The following is an 18,868-nucleotide window of genomic DNA, read 5'->3' on the forward strand; positions in this document are numbered from 1 at the left end:
CGCGTGCATGCGTGTGCGCGCGCATGGGGGAGGGGGGGGCACGAACATTTTTCTTGTAAAACAAAGGGGGGCCTAGCAAAAAAATTTTGGGAACCACTGATTTAACCAATGATCTACAGGATGGGTCCTTTCCACATCATATGTGGCTCTGATGATGAAACGCAGCCTATTCGCCTCCATTCCCCAGATTTCCATGTGAGTTTCCTCTTTTCAACACTCTCCCAATTCACCAGCGATGCTTCCAGTGCTACGGCTCTGGCATGTCTGGCTGTTTCCTTCTGTCCACGCACCTCCACCCCTACCATTTTTCGACCGTTGGGTACAGACACCTGTTGCCAGAGAGGTGTTACTGTTCCAAGACCAAATCCTCCTCTGCCCTGTTGGATGTGACCCACCACGTCAGGATGGTGAAGAGCAGATTTGGCCTGTAGCACAAATGTGGTTGGGGTCCATTCCCTCCTTGTTGCTAAGGTGGGAGCAGCGTCTATCACTATAGGGTCTCGGAGTCCATGAGTGACATCTCAAGCCTCACTTTTGCACACTACGCCTTCCTGGAAAGCATCATGACCTTCTCCATCACCAGCTGGTTCCACTCCCTCAGCCTTCATACACGAACAGACTGCAGCTCTAAAATCATTGGCCTGTCAGAACTCTGGCTCAGGTTTTCAGCCAACAGGCCCTTAGACAGGCAGCCAAAATCATCAACGACCCCTCTCACATTCTTCACCTCACATTTTAATGGCTCCCCTCTGGGCGACGCCTCCGCTGCATTTCCTGCAGGACTGAGAGGAGGAGGAGCGCCACCTTAGTCCCCAAAGCAGCTCTGCTTTTTAACGTCAGCAGATAAGAACATTTCCCCCACCAGAAACACAAACTTCTCTACACTCTTTTATACTACTGACACTTTATTTACTTTTACTTACTTAAAGTTATTTATTCATCTTTCAGTCACTTCAATTTTGATCTGTATAATTTTAAAACTGTACGTACTGCATATTCTGTGTATTCTGTTCTTATTGTTGTTATCTTCAACACTATGCTGCTCTGTTGTATGTTATTTGCCCTTTGGGGATAGACAAAGTCTTTCTGATTCTGATTAAACTCCTCTGCCAGGCTAGGGATAGGCAATGACAGCATCCCGTTGTTGTAGAGTCCAACGCTGCTGAGGCATTTGGGAAGTCAAAGCCACTTCCTCCCGTATATATAATATATAGTATAGTATATATAGTCGCTGCCTCCCCTTGTCCTTTATCAGTGGACAGGGGGAGGCAGTTGTCAGTACAACATCATGAGGGACACTTGATGACCTCCCCTCTTTGTTCAGTCCAGTTGGTGCAGTGAGTCCACATTTTACCCACTTATGAAGTGCTCACTTCAACCACTGATTTAATTTAAAGTAGTAACAGTTACCCTCTCATGCTACCTGCAGTGTCAAAGACACTAACAAAAACTAAAACCAGGGAAGTCTCAGTGAGAACAGTGAGAGGGCGGTAGTCTGCTGGACCACTGCCTCTTTGGGGTTGACTTGTTATTGCCTCTTTTTGTAACTCTCGTTTACATCAGAAGGGAAAGAAATACTTCTGACATGACAGATGTTTGTGATGTGCTCAGTGGAAACGTCAGTGTTTTGTGGTTCTACTGGTTCTGAAACACTTCCTGTTCATTTGTTCATTCAGCGAAACCTGATGTAGTTTGACCAGTTTTTTCCCGAGTGGACAGCCCCCACTGTGCCAGTCCCACTGTCATTGCAGATTAATGAATGATGGAGATGTATTGTTTTCGTTCACAGAGCAGATGTGTGGTGTATCTCTCCTTCATGATCTCTCTGTGAAGCTGCTTCTTTGAATAAAACTTCCTGTTTCACAGATTTACAGGAATGTAGTTCTGTCACAGTTCTGTGCTCGATGTTCGTGCTGATCTAACGAGTGAACAAACGCTCATCAGACTGAAGAACTGACTCGTTTTCATCTAGTTGAGGAAATAGTAAAACATCATCATGTAATTACACCACATTAAAGAGAAGCAGTTTTTATTTTGCGGAAAGTCATCATGAAAATGCAATAATGACGTTAATGTTTAAAAACTGTACAGTGATGAGCAAAAGTTTTGAGCCTCATTTCTTTCTGTTTTTCTAGTAAAATGTGAACCATGTGCAGCGATTTATTGATGGGTCAAACAGAGTTTGTACGACTCTAACGAGCTCGTTTGGTGTGAGCGCCTTTATTCTCAGCACAGTCTGAGCTTTCTCTACTTTCTTCTTCATCTTGAAGGACATTCAGGTCTCTTCTTTGGATGTTTCTTCTTTTTGTTCTGGTCTCTGTCAGGATGATCCCACACTGCTTCAGTGATGTTGAGCTTCTGGCTCTGGGGAGGCCCATCCATGCCTGATAGTGCTCTACTGTGTTGTTTCAATCCAGGTATGTTTCCACTGCACTGGCAGTGTGTTTGTGAAACCCTCCAGTTTAGATCATCACTCTTTCGCGCCTGTTGTCACAGATTCAAACATCTCTAAATGTTTCCAACAAAAAAACAAAACCACTTTTTAAATATCTCAATGATCGTCAGCAACAGGATTTATTTATGTAGTTTTTGGTCGAGTTAATGCATTTCACTTCAATACAAACGCTGCTGCTCAGCTCGCCCCTTCTTACACCTGTACACATCAGTCAATACTGTGAAACCTTTAAATAACTTTTATTTGACACAGCAGGGCAGACTTTTGTTTCCTGGTGTTAAATTAATGAGTAATCTGAGAAAAATGATTAAAAAGTTCCTGTTTAATCTGATGATTGTAATGTGAAGCAGGTCTGGTGCAGTGAGGTGTTGGGCGTGTCGTCAGACAGGTGTTTGAGAAAGGTGTGTTTTACTGCAAACCGAAAGGGAGAGAGAGGAAGGTTATTTAAGCCTCAGCAGGTCTGCAGGTATTTTACAGCGATGGCTTTCTACAAAGTGATGTGTTTGGCTGCTGGGCTGATGCTCCTGACCCAAGGTAAGAGCTCTCTGCACACACCTGCATCAGGTACGACTCAGAGGGCGAAAACACTCAGGAGCACAGCGCTTCACTTTAAAGTGACACTGCAGGAAAATAACCTTTACATTAAAGAAATCGTTTCTTTAATACGAATTTGATGTGTTCAGTTAAAATTCACAATGTTCAGTAAACATAACTTTAATATATATTTTGAAGAAGAAGTTTTTACGACAGACCAACAACACAGGACGTAGTGTTTGGAACCTCAAAATTTCTTATCTCACATTTTTTCAAATGGGTTACATTAACTGTAACTTCACACAGTAATTACAGACAGTGAACTAATCACAGAACGATGAATGAAGATTTTTAGTTTTAAAATGGTTTGTTTCTGTGTTTCAGAGTCTGAGTCACAGCTGGGTGGTAAGAAAAAGCTTCTTTGTGTAATGATTTAGTTTTATGTTTAATAAATCTTTAGTTTCATATAGGGCTGGGCGATATGAGTTTTTTCATATCACGATATGTTTTTTTCATTTCAGGCGATAACGATATCTATCACGATATCAGCCAAATAACTATATTTGTAAGATTTAAATGTGCCGTTGCTCACAAGTAAAATGTGAAATAATCAGCAGCTTGTTTTTATTTAAATATTTATTTCCCATAATAAGTTCAACAGGGTAGATGTACTTAAGGAACATGAGACTTTTTCAGATAAATAAAGGCAAATATTGCAAACTACACAAAAGGCAGCCGCTAAAGCGTTTAAGTTTCAAAATAGAACAAACGAAACAGACTAAATTGTCAATTCCACTTAGAAACAAAATATTAATTCTAAAAATAAATCTTAGTTTGTTTTACAGAAGAACAGACAAAACTGACTAACTTTTGTCAATATCAAATAAACTGAGAACTAAAAGGAAATTCTCAATCTCTCCTTGTTGTATAGCTGAGCTTTTCAAACAGTTTTAACAGTTACTTTAGTCTGACAAAAGCCGAATGACGAATTAGCGCTTCCAGTCAGAGACTGAGGCTACGTCCACACGTACACGGGTATTTTTGAAAACGGAGATTTTCCGTTTTCGTTTTAAAAAATAATCCCGTCCACACATAAAGGCAGAAATGAAGGAAAACGCTGCTATGAACATGCCAAAGCAGCAGGTGGCGCTAGATTCCTAACCGTGCAGAAATGTTGGCCAATCAGAAGTCTAGAAGCCTCGGTGGGAAAAAGTAAACAAAGCTGGGGCATAGAAGCAGAACCGAGTCGTGTGTGTGGAGGGACAGTAACTGTGTGTATATGTAAGCATTTAAACACTGCAGAAAGTAGAATTAACAGTAACAGTATTGTAGAAATTCATTTCACCGAAACAATAACGTGGCGCACAGTGTGACGCATGCACCAGTTTATTGTATTTCCAGACTTGCTTTCGGCACAATTTACAGTGCACGCTACTCTGTTTTTTGTCAGACTTGAAATAGCCGAAATACCTTCACACTACGGAACTTCTATGGCTCTTCCGTTCGACAATCTCTCCGGCATTGGAACCGTCATCTGTTTTCTCTTCGGTCACGCTCGGTTGATTTTTCTAGTCGGTACACTCATTTCCTCCATTACGCGCTGGCTCCATCTGGCTGCTTCCCAAACAAACACACGTGCGGCTTGGCACTTGTGCTGTACGTAACAAGTCACGCGACGTGACGCTGCGGCTGTGATTGGTTCGGCTCTGCGCTACTTAATTTGGATTGGCTGACATTTTTTATTTTTTTTTTTTTTTTTATTATTTTTTTTAAGAGGACAAGAGCGGCGAAGTCTATCGCGATAGCTTAATTTCTCTATCGAGTAAAAGTTATATCGCGATACATATCGTTATCGTTCTATCGCCCAGCTCTAGTTTCATATGAATATTAGTTTGTGAGTGAACTGTAGACTCCAGGATCACTGTGTCCTCACTCAGCAGTTTGTAGTGCTGAGAGTTTACAGCTCCTACAGTAATGCTCACTCTGTGTTTTAATGTCGGTCTTCAGTTTGTGGTAAGGCGTCTCTGAACACCAGGATTGTAGGAGGACAGGCGGCCCCTGTTGGCAGCTGGCCCTGGCAGGTCAGTCTGCAAACATCTGGGTCCCACTTCTGTGGAGGATCCCTCATTAACAGTCAGTGGGTGCTGACTGCTGCTCACTGCTTTGAAACGTGAGTAATGAGGCTGAAGCTGCACTCTAAACATGATTTAAAGACGCTGTGAAGTCAAACTTTATATATGTTTTCTCGTCTATAACAATTGTAACAACTGTGCACTGTTCGTGTCGCTCCTGATGATCTCAGCAGTACTCCAACCGGTCTGACTGTGAATCTGGGCCTTCAGAGTCTAGAGGGATCTAACCCCAATGCAGTGTCTCGGACAGTAACACAGATCATCAACCATCCAAACTACAACTCTCAAACTTTCAACAATGACGTCTGCCTCCTGCAGCTCTCCTCACCGGTGAATTTCAGCAGCTACATTTCTCCCGTCTGCCTGGCAGCTTCAGACAGCATCTTCTACAGCGGTGTTAACAGCTGGGTCACCGGCTGGGGTGATATAGGAAGTGGAGGTGGGTCATAAAGACACAAGATCGTTTTTAGAGAAATGATGACAATAATACAGGGAACAAGTTTGCTGTCTCAGAAATATTTAGAGCAATAAGATGTTTCCATGAGGTTAAATCTGTGCAGAGTTCAAAACCAGAAAGAATAATTATGTGAATTAAACAGTCTGGAAGTGCTGGACCTGCAGCAAACATGCTGTCTGCACGATGATGTCAGGTCAAAATGATCCTTGGTTAAAAGAAAGTATATTTTCTGTGTATCTGACACTGCCCCCAGGTGGTGTTAGACAGTTACTACATGATGACGACCATCTACTGTCTGTGTGTCAAGTTTATTTCTGTATCACGTTTAAAAACAGCAGCTGTTGTGCTTCATCTAAAATACTCAAATAACATAAAACAGGACAAGATGACAGAGCGGCATCAAAGTCATGTGACTGTGTTCTGCAGAGAGCTCCAACCCCAGCGGACAAACATGTTTCCCCATCTTTGTTTGCACACATGACTACACTTTGTTTTTAAGTTTGGTGGAGCCGCCCTTTTGTTTGAAGGTTAATCAGTCACATGTTATTTATTACAAACTGATATATTTATTTTACCCCGTTCAGTGTCCCTTCCTTCTCCACAAAACCTGATGGAGGTGGAGGTTCCTGTTGTGGGAAACAGGCAATGTAACTGTAACTATGGAGTGGGATCAATCACTGACAACATGATCTGTGCCGGGTTAAGTGCAGGAGGAAAGGACTCCTGTCAGGTGATTGTTGTTACCTGTGTTTGGCACATTTTCACCTTCTACAGTTTCTTCTCCTCAGCTAACAGTAAATGTTTCTGCTCTCAAAGGGGGATTCAGGAGGTCCAATGGTGATCAAGCAGAGCGGTCGCTGGATTCAGGCGGGAGTCGTCAGTTTTGGGGAAGGTTGTGCCAGGCCGAATCTTCCAGGAGTCTACGCCAGAGTATCCCAGTACCAGACCTGGATCAACAGCCAGATCTCCTCCAACCAGCCGGGCTTCATGACGTTCACGTCCACTGGGACCAACAGTGACCTCAGTGTCTCCTGCACAGGACTGCCACCAGTGCCAACCACCACCCCTACTAACACCACCACACCTTCAACCACCACACCTTCAACCACCCCAACTACTCCTATAACCACTACAACTTCCACCACCATCACTACCACCACAACCACCACCCCTACCACCACCACCACAACCACCACCCCTACCACCACCACCCCTACCACCACCACCACCCCTACCACCACCACCCCTACCACCACCACCACAACCACCACCCCTACCACCACCACCACCCCTACCACCACCACCCCTACCACCACCCCTACCACCACCACCACAACCACCACCCCTACCACCACCACCCCTACCACCACCACCACAACCACCACCCCTACCACCACCACCACCCCTACCACCACCACCACTACCACCACCCCTACCACCACCACCACTACCACCACAACCACCACCCCTACCACCACCACCACCCCTACCACCACCACCCCTACCACCACCACCACAACCACCACCCCTACTAACACCACCACACCTTCAACCACCACACCTTCAACCACCCCAACTACTCCTATAACCACTACAACTTCCACCACCATCACTACCACCACAACCACCACCCCTACCACCACCACCACCACCACCCCTACCACCACCACCCCTACCACCACCACCACAACCACCACCCCTACCACCACCACCACCCCTACCACCACCACCCCTACCACCACCCCTACCACCACCACCACAACCACCACCCCTACCACCACCACCCCTACCACCACCACCACCCCTACCACCACCACCCCTACCACCACCACCACAACCACCACCCCTACCACCACCACCCCTACCACCACCACCACAACCACCACCCCTACCACCACCACCACCCCTACCACCACCACCACAACCACCACCCCTACCACCACCACCACCCCTACCACCACCCCTACCACCACCACCCCTACCACCACCACCACCCCTACCACCACCACCACCCCTACCACCACAACCACCACCCCTACCACCACCACCACCCCTACCACCACCACCACCCCTACCACCACCACCACAACCACCACCCCTACCACCACCACCACCCCTACCACCACCACCCCTACCACCACCACCCCTACCACCACCACCACCCCTACCACCACCACCCCTACCACCACCACCACCCCTACCACCACCACCCCTACCACCACCACCACAACCACCACCCCTACCACCACCACCACCCCTACCACCACCACCCCTACCACCACCACCACAACCACCACCCCTACCACCACCACCACCCCTACCACCACCACCCCTACCACCACCACCACAACCACCACCCCTACTAACACCACCACACCTTCAACCACCACACCTTCAACCACCCCAACTACTCCTATAACCACTACAACTTCCACCACCATCACTACCACCACAACCACCACCCCTACCACCACCACCACCACAACCACCACCCCTACCACCACCACCACCACAACCACCACCCCTACCACCACCACCACCCCTACCACCACCACCACAACCACCACCCCTACCACCACCACCCCTACCACCACCACCACCCCTACCACCACCACCCCTACCACCACCACCACAACCACCACCCCTACCACCACCACCCCTACCACCACCACCACCCCTACCACCACCACCACAACCACCACCCCTACCACCACCACCACCCCTACCACCACCACCACAACCACCACCCCTACCACCACCATCACAACCACCACCCCTACCACCACCACCACCCCTACCACCACCACCCCTACCACCACCACCACTACCACCACAACCACCACCCCTACCACCACCACCACCCCTACCACCACCACCCCTACCACCACCACCACAACCACCACCCCTACCACCACCACCACCCCTACCACCACCACCCCTACCACCACCACCACAACCACCACCCCTACCACCACCACCACTACCACCACAACCACCACACCTACAACCACCACCACTACCACAACCACATTGCCTCCAACCACTCCCCAATGTGAGTTTCCATCACATTAACACTTTGTTTCCTCTAAACTTTTAGATAATACAGCTGCTGCTCTCTGACACTTTCTGAATTCTTCACTACCTGAACTTGAAGTGATGGTTTTGTGTGATCCAAGTTTTTCCTGCCTCTTTCTGTCTCTCCCTGGTTCTTCTCCTCAGCCGTGGTCTGTGGACAAGCTCCAAGAACTTCTGGGATTGTGGGAGGAACCTCAGATGCGACAGCCGGCTCATGGCCGTGGATGGCGAGCTTACAGAAGAATGGAAGTCACGTGTGCGGTGGGACTCTGGTGGCCTTGGACTCAGTGCTGAGCCACGCCAACTGTTTCTCAAGGTGAGTTGCAGCTGAAGTTGAAGTTTGCACAGACGATAATTCAGTTCGATGGGTGAGTTAGTCAGTATGTTACCCTCTGATTAGTAAATTCTCTTTCTGATGTTAAACTGAGCAATTTTTAAGAGTTTTGAGTTCAGACATCAAGAGAAAGGGTGAATCTGACAGAAGAACTAACACACTCATTGATGACTGAGCTTCAACAGGGAGATCAGTTTGAGAACAGAAAAAACCCCTCAGCACATGAGTCAACACATCTCACAACATAGAAGACAAAAGCTTCGAAGGGGGTGGGTGGTAGTGTAGGTATGTGTCAGTGTACATGTGTGTGTTTGTGTTCAGCTGAGAGAAAGTGTCCTTTCACCCGGTTAGGCAAAAGTCAACAATCTTCGGTCAACGTGGGTGGCCTTGAATGAGAGAGGAGAGTCACAACCAGAGATGGGCAGTAACGCATTACTTGTAACGCGTTACTGTAATCCGATTACTTTTTTCAAGTAACGAGTAAAGTAAGGGATTACTATTGCAAAAATGGTAATTAGATTACCGTTACTTTCCCGTAGGAACGCTGCGTTACTGCGTTACTAAAACCGTGATTTTTGCGAGAATGTCTCACGACAGTGACGTAAGCGAGTGCGACGTTAGTGACAACAGCTGTGTGCAGATCAACAATGGATCATATATCGATTGTGGGAGAGAGTATGAGCGTGCAGCGTTTAAAGCGTGGAAGTACTGACCTTACTTTGAGTTTGATTCCATAAAAAGTGACAAAAACATTAGTGTCCGCTGTGCGTGGGAAGAAAACTTCTTTTTACAGTGAAAAAAACCCTAAACTTCCAACAAGCACCGAGTAGCTACGACGTAATGGGAAACTCACAGAGAAACTCGCGGATTCTTCCACTGACCGCTGCGACTCACCTGCACCAGGGTAAACCTCCGCCTACCCCACTCCTGCTTTACAGGTGAAAATAGAGCAACAGGACCGCTGAGTCTTTGACTTTATTTATTTTCTGCTGTGTTTTACTTGCATCTATTTGAAAGAGTGAGTGAAAACACAAAAAATATTTTATTTTATGTGCTGGAATGTGCAGAAAATAGGTTTAAATGTTAAACTAATTTCTTCCAGTCAGAGAATGTTGCATATAATTACATTTTTGCTTGATGCATAAAGTTAAAAGATTAAAACTAATAAAACAAGTTAAAAAAAGAGACTTTTCCATTTGATTACATTTTGTATGATGGATTATGCAGAAAAAGTAGAATTGGGCTGAAAGATCTATCGCTTTATCACCTCTTCAGATTGTAAATCGTGTTTTAAAAAAGTAACTAAGTAACTAAGTAATTAATTACTTTTGAAAATAAGCAATTAATTTTCTGGGATGCGGGGGGGGGGGGGGCATGAGATGAAGATGGTTCTGTCTCCCACCACCTGCACTGGGTTGGTGTGAACAAACTGCTTCCAGTTTTACAGTAGGTCTAATGTCCATCACTGGTCACCAGGTCTCTCAATTCCCGTTGTTCTTCTTCAAGATCTTATCAATATTGCGTAGTACTCACAGCCCTGCCATTATCTATCATGTCAGCCAGCCTTGTGGGATTTTGAACAAACCCTGCTTCTTGTTCTTTGATAAGCCGGTCCGAGCCAGCCCCAATCAGCCAGAACTCTGTGGGCATAGAATAGAATAGAATAGAATAGGATAGAATAGAATAGGATAATCCTTTAATTGTCCCACAAGGGGAAACTTGGATGTAACAGCAGCAAGAAAGACACATATACAAACAAAGAGTACACAGGACAGAAACACTTTTTTCTTTTACATATTTATATCAAGGACAATGGTTACCAAAAACAGAGTACTGTTTAGAGGTAATTATTAAATCATACAGATAAGAGGCAAACCCAGGCTGTAGAGTGAATCAGTTGATAAAATACTGCAGTTACAGCGCTGATGTAAACATCTGTGTTTGTTGGGAGCAGTTCTGATTGTACAGTCTGACAGCTGCAGGGAGGAAGGACCTGCAGAAACGCTCCTTCATGCATCGAGGATGCAGCAGTCTGTCACTGAAGCAGCTCTGCAGCAACATCTACATGCATGGGCTGGGAGACTCTGTCCATCAGAGATGTTATTTTGGCCAGAGTCCTTCTGTCTCCCACCACCTGCACTGGGTCCAGGGTGCATCCCAGAACAGAGCTGGCCTTCCTGATGAGTTTATCCAGCCTCTTCCTCTCAGCTGCCGATAAACTGCTGCTCCAACATACCACACTGAAAAAAATGACAGATGCCACCAGAGTCATAGAAGGTCTTTAAAAGCGCTCCCTGTGCTCCAAATGACCTCAGCCGCCTCAGCAGGTAGCGTCTGCTCTGACCCTTCCTGTACAGAGCATCAGTGTTGTGGCTCCAGTCCAGTTTATTATTCAGGTGAACACCCAGGTACCTATGAGAGTCCACTATCTCAATGTCCACTCCCTGGATGTTCACCAGTGTCAGTGTGGTGGGTCTGCGTCTCCGGAAATCAAGGGTGTAGATTTGGTTTTGGCATTGGTGGGGACGGATGATTCAACCACCAAACCCCGCCCTGTTTCTTTTTTGTCCTTTTTGTTTTTGCTTCTTGATAAAAGGAGAAGTATACTTGCCTACATATGCTATTCTACATGCTTTTAAACCATTTAAAATTACAATTCATAGTTTTATATGTGAATTATATAATGTTAAATTACTATTAAACAAATGACTAAGTATTTTAGACTTTAGTTTACTTCAGCCATATTCCATACAAATCAGGTATCATACAAAAATAAAAACAGCTTCAAATACAGTCATGACAATAAAAGAATATGACTTTAAGGATTTAACAACATTACCTCAGTTATAGTACACCAACATGTCTTATACATTAGCAGTAAGGGAACACTGAATGACCTGGTGGGCTTTGTCAATAAAACTACTCATCTAAGATGACCACAAAGTAACAGATCTCTCAGCAAAATGATGCAACATTTTAGGCACTGTTGCCCCGATCAACTCAGTGAGCTGGATTTTTTTTATTCTAAACATGAACTACTGTTACAGCAACAGACATGGACACAACAACTCAATGTTCACTATGTGAAGCAGCCAAACACATGCCTGCTCCTCTCGTTAACTGAGATAAACTGCTGGCATATTGGTTTTACATCTATACTGTCCAGCCTCTCCTGGTGTACATGGTACAGCCTCTGTAAACTAATATCCTGGCTGCTCGAGGCTGCAGTTTTCTCTGACAGTTTCAATCAAAATTAGAAATGCTGCTCTGAGACTGAGATAACCAATAGTGCTGCCTGTTGTGCAGTTAGTTTCCAAAACACGTTATTCATGGTTACATACACTTTTATACTGATGTGGGCCAATGCCTAGCATAGCCTGTAACGTTATTATGACGGACACATTTTATGAGTGAACTTGGCTTTAAGTGACTTACAGGTTTCTTTGAAAAACACTTTCTTATATCCAGGTTCTTCCTCTTTGCTGCCATCCTCCTCTCCTTCTTGCAGGTCCTGGCAGCAGGCTTGCCGCTGCTAAAACTAAACAGAGCTCCCTGAAAGGCTCAGCCAATCACATTGGCCATATTTGTCACATGACGTAGGACTCCAGTAGAGAACGTAATTTCACTCTTTCTGCACCGCTGGGTGAATGAGACGCTGACAGATCTTTTTTTTTTCTTTCTATCGGGTTTGATTTCTTTACTCGAAGAGATCAAATTATTGGTGGGGACAATTCAATAATCGCTGGATATTGGTGGGGACATGTCCCTTCCGTCCATGCCAAATCTACGCCCTTGCCGGAAATCCACCACCAACTCCTTGGTTTTCCTGGTGTTGATCAGCAGGTGGTTCTGCTGACATCAGTCCACAAAGTCCAGAGTCCACTGTCTGCACTCTGAGTCGTCCTCACCTGTGATGAGGCGACTATGGCAGAGTCGTCAGAGAACTTCTGTAGGTGGCAGCGTGGGGAGTTGATGGAGAAGTCTGACCAGCGTATCAGAGACACAGCCCTGTGTCCTCACCAGTGTTGGTCAAGTTACTTGAAAAAAGTAACCAGTAACTAATTACTGATTACTTCCCCAAAAAAGTAATCCCGTTACTTTACTGATTACTTATTTTCAAAAGTAATTAACTCATTCACTGCCATTGACGTCTATAGACGTCAATTACGTTTTTCAATGGGAGGGGCTATAATACAACCTTGTCACAAAGCAAGAAATATTAGTGTCAAAGGCACTTTTCTGCTTGAAATGGATTTTTCACAAAAAGCTCGTTTTCTCCCTTTTTTTGGTCAAAACAGGCATTTTTGGTGGAACCCACCTCTCTTCTACAGCTGATTACTAAAGAATGGAAAATGGTAGAAACAAGCTTTTTTTTTTGGATGAAAGAAGAGAGTCTGTTCTTCATTTTGGTAGGTTCAGCGTTTATATGATCATAACACACAGTTTTCTGTGGCTCTTCAAAAATGAGTAAAAATGCTCAAAAACCCTGGCAGTGGGGAGTTACCTGATTTGAAAATGGCTGGCAGTGAATGAGTTAATTACTTAGTTACTTAGTTACTTTTTAAAAACACGATTTACAACCTGAAGAGGTGATAAAGCGATAGATCTTTCAGCCCAATTCTACTTTTTCTACATAATCCATCATACAAAATGTAATCAAATGGAAAAGTCTCTTTTTAAAACTTGTTTTATTAGTTTTAATCTTTTAACTTTATGCATCAAGCAAAGATTAAATTATATGCAACATTCTCTGACTGGAAGAAATTAGTTTAACATTTAAACCTATTTTCTGCACATTCCAGCACATAAAATAAAATATTTTGTGTGTTTACACTCAGTCTTTCAAATAGATGCAAGTAAAACACAGCAGAAAATAAATAAAGTCAAAGACTCAGCGGTCCTGTTGCTCTATTTTCACCTGTAAAGCAGGAGTAGGGTAGGCGGAGGTTTACCCTGGTGCAGGTGTGCCGCGGTCAGTGGAAGAATCCGCGAGTTTCTCTGTGAGTTTCCCATCACGTCGTAGCTACTCGGTGCTTGTTGGAAGTTTAGGGGTTTTTTCGCTGTAAAAAGAAGTTTTCTTCCCACGCACAGCGGACACTAATGTTTTTGTCACTTTTTATGGAATCAAACTCAAAGTAAGGTCAGTACTTCCACGCTTTAAACGCTGCACGCTCATACTCTCTCTGCACTCGATATATGATCCATTGTTGATCTGCACACAGCTGTTGTCACGAACGGCGCACTCGCTTACGTCACTGTCATGAGACATTCTCGCAAAAAATCACGGTTTTAGTAACGCAGTAACGCAGCGTTCCTACGGGAAAGTAACGGTAATCTAATTACCGTTTTTGCAATAGTAATCCCTTACTTTACTCGTTACTTGAAAAAAGTAATCAGATTACAGTCAAGCGTTACAAGTAATGCGTTACTGCCCATCTCTGGTCCAAACATACTGTGGGCGTCCTGTGAGGTAGTCCAGTATCCACTGGGTTACTGATGTTGTCCTGTTGCAGCTGCTCCTCCGTCTTCCTCCTGTATTTTTCCTTCCCTTGCCTTATCTTTCATTTCAGCTTCTTCTGGACAGCGCTCACTTCCAGATCTAAAGACTCTCTTCTTCTCCTTGGGGGAGCCTTAATTTCAGGATTCATCCATGGCTTGTTGTTAGAAAAACACCGTACCTTTATGATGGGTACGGTGTTGTCCACACAGAAGTTCATGTAATCCGTAATGCAGTCTGTGATGCTGACGCTCCCACTCAAGATGCTCCCACTCAAGAAAGCCATGACCTGCTGTTATTTCTTAGCTAGTACGGGAGGACTGTCGGCTAAAGCTGGCTCAGATGAAGTGCTCAGCCTCTCTCTTCCATAGGCATCAGTCTATTGGTTATGTTTAATAAAGTGTCTCAAATTTAGGTGAACTTCTTGTGTGGACTCTTTCCTTGTCACTTCCTATGAGACAGTTCATGACATCATTTAACTTCCGTTGTATTTTGTGCTGTAGCAGGTTTTCAATTGGCTAGTTCTTTCTTCAGTTGAATCTGTTTGACCTCTCAGGGCCGTTGTAGCTTCACCTCTTTAATTAGAACCAGGCCTGAATGTCACCAGGATCAAGTCTGTAAAACTTGGGTCCCATGAAGTTGAGCGTAAAGGTGTAGATCTTATTTGAAGCTGATGAAGATTATGTATGTGTGCTTCGTTCCTCCCACAGCTCCCCTGTAGCGTCCGAGTGGACTGTCGTGTTGGGGCGTCTGAAGCTAAATGGATCCAACCCCTTTGAGGTGACGCTGAATGTGACAAAGATCACTCTGAGCAACACGACCGGGACCAACATAGCCATCCTCCGTCTATCTGCCCAGCCCACCCTGACCGACTACATCCAGCCCATCTGCTTGGACAACGGGACAACCTTCGCCGAGGGCTTGGCGTGCTGGGCGGCCGGTTGGAGTCCTGGAAGAGGAGGAGGTGAGTCAGCAACATGAAGGCTGACAGAGTTCTGCCCAGACTCTGCACCAGTCCATCTCTCAGATTACACATGTGGACCACTGCACTTACAGTTTCTTTAGTCAAACATCAGGATTTTCTTATCTTTCATGATGTTAGCTGAGGAAGTTATGCAGCAGTTTCAGACCTCGGTGGTAAACTGTGGGAACTCATCATCGAGTGAGAGCATCTGTACAGACGTGTTTGCACTGCAGCAGGTAAATGACTGGATTCTTCTTCTTATAACACTGTCTGCTGACATGTTGTTTAATTTGGATTTAGCTGCTTAAAAGTAAATATAATAATCATAGTCCAAACTTTCTGGTAACAAAGGTGTATTAAACTCTTCCTTTGAGTCGCAGGAAAATATAACATATAACATTAAAATAATAACTGACCCTTTCCGTCTGTTCAGGGTGATTCTGGCGGCCCACTGATGTGTAAGCAGGGCGGCTCTTGGTTCCAGGCGGTCGTGTTACCAGCTCCAAGCCCCTCTGCCAGGAGGAGACGAAGCTCAGTCATGACCTTCACCAGAGTGAGCACCTTTGACTCCTTCCTGACGAAGACGCTGGGGACACTCTTGTCTCCACCCTCCACGACCACCACCACCAACCCCACCAGCGCCTCCAACACCACCATCAACCCCACCAGCACCTCCAACACCACCACCAACACCACCACAACTACCTCACGCCCCGTATCACAAAGCAGCGGGGGTCGTCCTGCTCACTCCTTCATCTTTGTCTTCTTCCATCTCGTCAGCCTCACCGTTTGTCTCCAGCTCTTCCTGTAGAGAGTCTGACTTGATCGACATGATGTGATGGACACAAATGAATGTGAACAAGCTTTGACTCTAAGACTTTACAGGCTTAAAGCTCTGCCTGCTAATCTTTGACTTGATTCTGAACTGATTATCTACAAAGAGCTCAGTGGTGACGTTTGGGCGAGTTTACTGTCGGCTAACGGCGCCTTAGGTGCTCCACTTCCAAGAAAAGGAAGCTGGTTGTACAATGTGTGGCTTGAGCTCTGACTGACAGGGGCTTTGAGCTGGACTCTGGTTTAAGGGTGTAAAAATGAAGAAGTTCTTTAAACTTGCACTGAACATTAAACGGTAGCTCAAATGTTTAGAAGTTCATGTTTTCTTAAGCTAAACAGATCATTAGTGTGTCTGCATCACTGTTACTGTTTCATATATATCTCTAGATTTTAATTAATGCAACAATGAAAGATGTGAAATCTGCATATTTTATAATTTATTTAATTTTTTTTATTATCAGATACTGATCATTGTACCTGATCATCATTGTGAACTCTGTTTTCAGGACAGAATAGATTACTTGTAACCTTACAGTCACAAACATATTGATGATTACAGACAGAACTGAAGTTATTCTTGCAGTTTTTGGTTACGTCCACACGTACACGGGTATTTTTGGAAACGGAGATTTTCCGTTTTCGTTTTAAAAAATAGTCCCGTCCACACGTAAACGCAGAAGTGAAGGAAAACGCTGCTAGGAACATGCCAAAGCAACAGGTGGCGATATATTCCTAACCGTGCAGAAATGTTGGCCAATCAGAAGCCTAGAAGCCTCAGTGGGAAAAAGTAAACAAAGCTGGGGCATAGAAGCAGAACCGAGTCTTATGTGTGGAGGGACAGTAACTGTGTGTGTATGTGAGCATTTAAACACTGCAGAGAGTAGAATTAACAGTATTTTGTCATTTCACCGAAACAATAACGTGGCGCACAGTGTGACGTCAAAAAAGGCGCACACCTTTGACGCTGCGTTTTCTGTGTTTTTCTCGTCCACACTAAATGCAAAAACAGAGCTTTCGAAAATATCCACCCTGGCAGGCGTTTTTAGAAATCTCCATTTTCAGTGACCGAAAACGGCGTTTACGTGTGGACGAAAGGTGCAAACGCATAGAAAAATCTGCTTTTTCAAAAATACCCGGGTACGTGTGGACGTAGCCTTTATCAGATTTAAAGAAGCATCATTTAGAGATGCTGGAAACAAGGGGACATGATCGGACTGTCCCTCTTCTACCTCACATCTGGGCCACAAACACTTAAGCACTTAAAGAATATTTGCTTTGAAAACTGTTAAATTGCACTGAAAAAGAAAGTTATTTGAATGAAGAATAAACAACTAAAAAACTTCTTGTAAATGTGTAAATGTAAAAATACAAAAACAACAACAAAGAGCTTTGTTTTTTTTTACTCTCCGCACAAACTAAAGAGACAAAATAACGTGAATAATTTGCTTCCAGTTTGTGGTGCATTGATCCGTCTCTGTTGCTTTTGGGCCTCCTTTGCTCACTTCCCTTCTCTCCCCTGTCTGATTACCTCTGATTACCTGTTTCATAGGTGCTTCCCTGCTGGTCTCGCTGCTCTCATGTCAAATTCTCAGCTGAAGGAGGTTTGTTGGTCATCTCACCTGCTTTTCATGTTGTTTAAGGCTGAAGAGATGCCTCATTACTCACCAGATCGCTGCATCAGCAGGGACCTGTCCAGTATTCAGAACACCTCTCGACTTCACAACAGTGTTTGTGTCCACGGAGCTGCCTGCGATCGCTCAGTCAAAGCTCTCCTGTCTGTTGAAAACAGAAATAAACCCTGGTAAACCCTAAACACTGGTTTTGTTAAAGAACAATCTGGCCAAACGGATTCTGACGCAGGCTGTCTTCAGGAAACCAAGGAGAGCAGCGGGGCGAGCAAGGCCAGGTACTCCGTCACTTTGGTGCCAATCCAGCTCTTCTCAGTCTCCACCTGCTCCAGCAGACCCCATTGGAAACAGCCCTGCTGTCGTCACAGCTTTTTATTCCAGTGCTCCCCAGCGTGGTATGAAAAGGAAAAAAACAAAACGCTTGGACAATGTTAGCATAATGGACAGGTTCACACAAACGCAAAGCAGGAGATGAAGCATCGCTGAACATGTTTCCAAACCAACTCCATTCCAAGCCAAAGACTAGAAAATATGGTGAAGCAAATTTTCATATACTTTGGCTTCACCTGCACAAGTGCCGAGGTAGGTCTCCCTGCAGAATTAGTTTTCCCTGTCGGGAGCAGCGCTGGGCTCTTCAAATCACGGACAAACAGGATCCCACATTCTTGATTTTTAGTTCACAAACACTTGTTGTAATGACTAACTACTCCTGACATTTTGGAGATGTTTGCTCTTTATACAGTAAAGTTACAGCTGGATACAAATAACATCAGGCTGATCCTGCCACGATTTGTCTCTCGGTTCAAATCACGGACAAACAGGATCCCACAGCTGTTTATGTTTTTGAACCCATTTTGCACAGAGAGGCATTTTTTGAAAAATGTATTGATTACACAGGAAAAAAACAACTACACGTAAAATAATCACACCGTGACGCCTCTGCCTTTCTAAATGGAGG

The 18,868-nt window shown here is 44.8% G+C and overlaps 1 protein-coding gene across 2 annotated transcripts; it reads left to right on the top strand.

Annotated features, from left to right (window-relative positions):
- Window positions 1-2,851: 2,851 nt before the first annotated feature.
- Window positions 2,852-17,608, top strand: LOC147333210 (transmembrane protease serine 9-like). Of its 2 annotated transcripts, XM_086290231.1 has the most exons (11): window positions 2,852-2,989; window positions 3,374-3,394; window positions 4,997-5,159; window positions 5,292-5,560; window positions 6,163-6,308; window positions 6,395-6,671; window positions 8,517-8,630; window positions 8,798-8,969; window positions 15,195-15,448; window positions 15,587-15,684; window positions 15,882-17,608. In XM_086290231.1, exons 1-11 carry the CDS (start codon window positions 2,935-2,937, stop codon window positions 16,257-16,259), a joined length of 1,947 nt encoding a protein of 648 aa, XP_086146357.1. In that variant the 5' UTR covers window positions 2,852-2,934; the 3' UTR covers window positions 16,260-17,608. The 2 variants fall into 2 exon arrangements, with proteins under 2 accessions (XP_086146357.1, XP_086146358.1); XM_086290232.1 differs by lacking the exon at window positions 8,517-8,630 and having other exon boundaries at window positions 6,395-6,698.
- The last annotated feature ends 1,260 nt before the right edge of the window (window positions 17,609-18,868 follow it).

The sequence above is a fragment of the Aulonocara sp. 'chitande type north' Nkhata Bay genome, linkage group LG4, assembly GCF_057382095.1.
Source record: "Aulonocara sp. 'chitande type north' Nkhata Bay isolate Kocher_YH1m ecotype deep benthic linkage group LG4, A_spYH_male_GT1.1, whole genome shotgun sequence".
Lineage (NCBI taxonomy): Eukaryota > Metazoa > Chordata > Actinopteri > Cichliformes > Cichlidae > Aulonocara > Aulonocara sp. 'chitande type north' Nkhata Bay.

Coding starts and splice junctions, on each gene's coding strand:
- LOC147333210 (XM_086290231.1), top strand. CDS start 2,935: ATGGCTTTCTACAAAGTGATGTGTTTGGCTGCTGGGCTGATGCTCCTG. Junction 3,395..4,996: donor GTCTGAGTCACAGCTGGGTG/GTAAGAAAAAGC, acceptor GTCGGTCTTCAG/TTTGTGGTAAGGCGTCTCTG. Junction 6,309..6,394: donor GAGGAAAGGACTCCTGTCAG/GTGATTGTTGTT, acceptor CTGCTCTCAAAG/GGGGATTCAGGAGGTCCAAT.